This window comes from Prionailurus viverrinus, chromosome C1 (genome assembly GCF_022837055.1).
Source record: "Prionailurus viverrinus isolate Anna chromosome C1, UM_Priviv_1.0, whole genome shotgun sequence".
Taxonomy (NCBI): Eukaryota; Metazoa; Chordata; class Mammalia; order Carnivora; family Felidae; genus Prionailurus; species Prionailurus viverrinus.
In genome coordinates, this window is record NC_062568.1 from 115851013 (window position 1) to 115857012 (window position 6000).

At 37.0% G+C, this 6000-nt stretch overlaps 1 protein-coding gene across 2 annotated transcripts in view; it reads left to right on the plus strand.

Annotated features, from left to right (window-relative positions):
* Positions 1-5624, plus strand: part of TSPAN2 (tetraspanin 2) — a 61106-nt gene extending 55482 nt beyond the window's left edge. The window contains exons 8-9 of one of the 2 annotated variants that reach the window (XR_007154802.1): positions 1168-1367; positions 3914-5624. Coding sequence is in view for 1 of the 2 variants with exons in the window: in XM_047871118.1 (XP_047727074.1) it covers positions 1168-1233 (66 nt within the window). In the remaining variant the exon portion in view is untranslated. Of the gene's footprint in view, positions 1-1167; positions 3696-3913 lie in introns of those variants that run through there. The other variant, XM_047871118.1, reaches the window with a different exon arrangement.
* The last annotated feature ends 376 nt before the right edge of the window (positions 5625-6000 follow it).

A 6000-nucleotide genomic window follows, 5' to 3' on the forward strand; every position in this document is an offset into this window, starting at 1 on the left:
GGCTGAAAAAGTTCTTTAGAGTACAGCCAGGATGAAGCAGGGGTTGTAGCCAACCTTCACAACCACACTCAAAGGGGAACGCCTTCTACTGGTCGTCTTGAATCAGCACCCCCGGAGTTTCTTCCTAAATTCCTTTCTTCTTAAGTGTAATCAGTTAACCGGATGTCCATTAGGTGTCTCCCCTGCCATGCGCCGGTACCATCAGCAAGAAGCTTGGAGCCCTGCTGCTGGCTCTTCTCCTACTAAAGCCTACCCCTTCCCTTCCAAAAGAACAGATAATACGTGTCTTTTTAAACTTAGCATTTATAGATTCTGGTCCAATGTAGGGTAGGATCAAGGAGGGAATGGTATGGATTTCTTGAAACAAACATTGACAGTCATTTATCAACATTGCACCCACAGATAACATTCCATAGGCTCTGCAAAACTGTAGGAGAAATGACTGAGAACAAGAAAGATCTTTTTTTTTTTTTATTTCGAATTTTTATTTTTTATTTTTTATTTATTTATTTTTTTTAATATATGAAATTTATTGTTAAATTGGTTTCCATACAACACCCAGTGCTCATCCCAAAAGGTGCCCTCCTCAATACCCATCACCCACCCTCCCCTCCCTCCCACCCCCCATCAACCCTCCGTTTGTTCTCAGTTTTTAACAGTCTCTTATGCTTTGGCTCTCTCCCACTCTAACCTAAGAAAGATCTTTTGGCATCCTTCTATTCAAACCATACCAGTGGCTGTTGGTTTGGCCAAGTGTTTGGCTTTTCCCAGAATTATCCAAGAGGTAGAAGTAATACTAGAATTCCAACACCTCAGTTTATGCTTTGGGGAAACTGTGGAGTTAAATAGTGAAGCATCATTTGTACCTTAAAATGGACCAAGAATGAAGAGATGCTTCACTTTGTCATATGTGGTCAAAGCTGCAAAAATTCGAGACTTTTCCAATGACGGAAAACTCTTTAGACCAAAGTGTAAACAACTAATAAATAGTTGATATGTTAATATGGAAGCCTTTAACCTGCAGCCATAAATAAGTATTATATATAAAAGTGCCATTTATAGCCAGTAGTGGTTGTAATTATTTGTTAGACACCCAGGCAGTTTGCTGACCTTTTCATCAATTTTTATCATTCGAAAGTCATTAACAAGTGGTTCCTTCTTTTTCAGATCTTTGGCATGATATTCAGCATGGTCCTTTGCTGTGCAATCCGAAACTCACGAGATGTGATATGAAGCTACTTCGACATGAAAACTGCAATCGAGAGCTTTCATACAGCTGTCACAGGACCTGGCTCCTGGCTCATTTTTAATACTCAAAGGACATTAGGATCTTAAAATAATTTGCTGTCAATTGTACATTTGCACATGTATGTATGTTTGGCTCATTCCTCGTTTACCCCTTGAGTGAATGCTCTGTGTGTTGACTGACAGCATATTCATGTGTGATCTGTGTGTTTCTGGTATACGCATTATACAGAATGAAATCTGTTGGCTGAAAATTCCTGGTTCTTGTTATGTTAGAGGAACAATCTATTTAACTCTCAGAAAAAAGATCATAAAACTTTGATACACTTTAAAAAACTTGGCTATTCAGAAGAAGTGATAATGGGTCATTCTCTCAGATTCTAGCCATAGAAAGTTACATACAGAGAATTCAGGGGTTTCTAGTTAACAGAAGCAGTTAAGTTATGGGAATTGAGAGATCGTGGCGGGGTGCTAAAATTGACTGCCTCTGAGTTGGGTGTCAGGGTTTCCTGGGATTTTTTTATATACATACTCTCCCCAGAACACAGTAAGCCACAGTTTTAGAACTAAACACATCTGTAAAACTAAATATAGCATGGAAAATCTTATTTGAATAACTCATACTTTCCTAGTATTTAAAAACAAAAAACTCCCTCTGGAAAGAGTGGTCACACAGACAATCATGTGCCCTATAAAAGTGAGTGTTTTTAGGACTTCAAAAAAAAAAAACCTTTTAATAACTTTTTGAAGACATTTTTTTTCTTATGTAAGTACATTTAAACATTGCTTTATTACTTACGTTCCTTTTCTGACTCTGTTCTGAACTACAGCAACCCTCACACAAACAAAAGGGCTTTTATCTCAAATTTTTCCGTGTTTCTCCAAATGTAAAGATAGAAAGACTAAAGCCAGAGATCTGGCAGTTGCAATTAGTGGGAAAGAGAATTTTCATGGGCACTGTATCCTCGAAATACCTCATAACTTGAGTTTACATATTTTCCTAATTTTTTCTATTTTTCTTACTCACCTAGAGAATTCTTCTTCATAGATTATGAACTATAGATTCCACCACTTAGGAAAACAAAACCCTTCCTAATTCAAATATTATAAGCATCCTTGGCCAAACAAAAATAGAGAAAGAAAAGCATCTACTAGTTGTGTGCACACAGCAGAGACAAGCTAAGGAAATTAAAATATTTAAACACACAGAACAGAAATATGTTTTTTCTGTGTTACGTCGCCTATAAAAATAAAATTTTCGTATTCTTTATGATCTTGATGCTTTCATTTTGGTATGTAAACCCAAAGATAAGATCTAAACTGACATTATTTGTCCATTTTTAACAACTTGGTACCTTTAGTAGATCATGGAGGGTTTTTTTAAATTATTATTATTACATTTGAAAAGGCCACCCAAAAGCAAAAGTGCTGGGGACTTTGGAAGCCCCTGAGTAAGTCCACAGGCCTGTGAGAACACAGTCTTTGGGTGCACACTAAAGCAAAGTGCTCAGTCCCAAGAAACTTTTACAAAACGATTTGCTGAAAAGACCTAATTGCTACAAATAGTCTCAATCACATAGAGAACCACTCTTCCACCCTACTTGCTACTGCTACTAACTTGGTAGGAAGCTTTTCTAGAAAAAAAGACTGGAAGCAAGCTAATTTAATCGTACGTGGCTACTTTACAGTGTTTATAGCTGATGCAAAGATTTTAAGAAAGTCACTTTAAAGATTATTTTAAGAAAGTCACGTGTAAACGTGAAATAGATGTTTATACCCCAGTAGGTGACAAATACAACCTTTGAGGCAAAGAACAAACAGTCCATCTCTCTTGCTGGCTTTAGTTCATCCGTCTACCTGAAGACAGGCCCAAGTGCATACTCGGGTTTCTTGCAGTTCAGAATCGTCTCTGATTCAACAAAACTGAGTTTCACTCCATATCTGAATTAACAACCTTAAAGAAGACTACAGTGGTTAAAAGAGGAAGAGTAGAGATCTGTTCCATAAATGATTAATGTACCCCTTTGGGGAGTAATTTTTCAGAAATATGTGCCATGAGTAAAACTAGAGAATTCCACCTCTGAGTGAGGGTAGATTTATATACATCCTGAATCTATATATATCTTGAATTCCTATATATCTTGAATCTATATATGTCTTGAATCTATATATCTTGAATATATAACTCTTGGATACATACATATGTAACTTGAATATATGTATACATGCATGTATGTATAGACATATATATACATGCATGTATATATATATATGTGCATATATATATATATACACACACATATATAAATTTTTGGTTATGTCTGTTTACCTGAACTGATTTGAGATCAGACTCAAACATATTCTTAAGCATCTGGTGCCAAGTCACTGAATTAAAATTTCTTGATGAACTATTTTAAGTTATTTCATATTAAATTTTCTACGTACTGGAATTGTTTGTTTGATTTTATCTTAAAATTCTATTCTATCTGTATACACCCCTTTACACAACCTTTCCAAATGTCCAACTACCAAAACAATACGGTTAAAAAAGGCAGGAGTAGCAATCCTTCTATAGTTTATTGTGAGGAGCTGGACGTAAAAGCAACACCCTAAGGACGTTCAAGCAAATAGCACTATTTCCTTTAACGTTGTTTCATCTCTTCCCCAGAGTCGCTCCTTTGTTGTCCATGGTTCAATCTGGGAAGCCAGACACTGCTCCTGGGGCCATCACAGTCCCCCCCCGCGCAGTCATGGAGATAGTTCTTTGCCCGTGTGCCTTGCTAATAGGTTTGCTTGATGAGAATAAGGCTGGTGGGAAGACAGCAGTGAAGGAGATCTCTTCCCTTCTGAAGTAAGTATCAAAGGTTAAAAGGAAGAGGCACCCTTGGAAATTCAGGCAGTGCACCCCAACTTCCCTGGTTCACTGCTCCGTTGGCATCCCTTTGAGGGAGCATTTGTGGGCCCTCGAAGCTAGTCACTTAACTACACCATCTTAGTTTGGACTCGTCAAAATCAAATTTGTATTAAGGTATATTTTAAGGGGAACAAACGTTTTCTACTTTCTCTCAACATGATTTTATTTTTTCCTATAAAACGTACCTGTAAATTATTATATGTAGGTGTCCACTGAAAGGTAAAAAGGACTACACTACTACCAAATATTATTAATCATTCTGTTGGTAGCCTCATTGCTAACAAAAGTTAAATGCATTCCAGGAAACCACTATTCCAATGGCTATCTCCTGGGGACACAGAAAGCATGACATAGAGAAGCAGTATGTCGCAAAGCAAACTCTATGTTGATTTCATAAAGTTTTTAGCCAGAAACCCATCTGAAGCTTTGGTATTTGTTTTTTGGGGTTTTTTTCGTGTATAATTTAATGATGGTTTTACTTACATTAAACAGAAGAAATTTAAATTAAAAGAAATAACCAACGAAATGCTTAGCAAACCTGGCAACTAATGAGTATTACCTAAATTGTTATATTTATTACATTGATCAGGACTTTCTGTTAATTACAAATCAAATATGCATCATTGTACACAACTGAATATAGCTTCTGCATGATACCAAATACCTATCTGAACACATTCATTTGTTGAATTAATCAATAGTCTTTGATCTAGTTCCCCATTCTATTTTAATTCAAAGACTTGTTATTAGTAGCCAGAGCCAGAGTCCCTCTATATTCCCCTCGGCCTGCTCTGCCTTACAAGATGCAACCCACTCTAATATTAGAATTTTTTTCTTTACTTTATTTGGAGGCTACTATTTTATATGTTTGAAAATCTCTTTGCAACATACTGATATGCTAAGATGAACAAGAGAAGTCTCTGCCTTCAAGAAGCTTAGGGTGGAAAAAAGGCAGGCAAATAGAACCCCTGTGAGGTTAAGTGCTGTGATAATCGTTAACCACGTGTGGGCCTTCTTGACCTTGGAGAGGATGGTCAGGGAAGAGAGGTTTCCTAAGTTCTGAGGTCTCTAAACTGAGTCCTGAAGAACTCCTAACACATTAGCCAAGTAAAAAGTAATAGGAGTCGAGAAGAAAAGGGGATCTTTGGTGGAACAATATACAAGAAGACCCTGAAACAGAGAGCATGGAAGCTTTCCAAGAGGGCATGTCAAGAAGACATGAAGAGATGAAGGGCCCCGTTAAACTGTACCAAATTGTCTTATCTCTGTACAGAGATCATAGGAAATACTTTATTTTCACATATTGTGATCTTTATTTTTTCTTTTAATTTAAATTTGAGTTAACATAGAGTGCACTATTGGTTTCAGTGCAATTCAGTGATTCATCACTTACACTCCATGCTAATCACAAGTGCCCTCCTTAGTACCCACCATCCATCTAGCCCATCCCCCACCCACCTCCCTCCATCAACCCATAGTTTGTTCTCTATCATTAAGAGTCTCTTGTGGTTTGTTCCCTTCTCTTCTCTTTTCCCCCCTTCCCATGCGTACATCTCTTTTGTTTCTTAAATTCCACATATGAGTGAAATCATTTGGTATCATTTGGTATAGGTCTTTCTCTGACCTATTTCGCTTAGCATTATAATTATACTCTTTAGATCAATCCATATCGTTGCAAATGGCAAGATTTCCTTCTTTTTATGGCAGAATAATATTCCATTGTATATGTACACATCACATCTTCTTTATCCAGTCATCTGTCAGTGGACACTTGGGCTGTTCCATAATTTGGCTATTGTAAATAATGCTAGTATAAGCATCAGGGTGCACATATCCCTTTG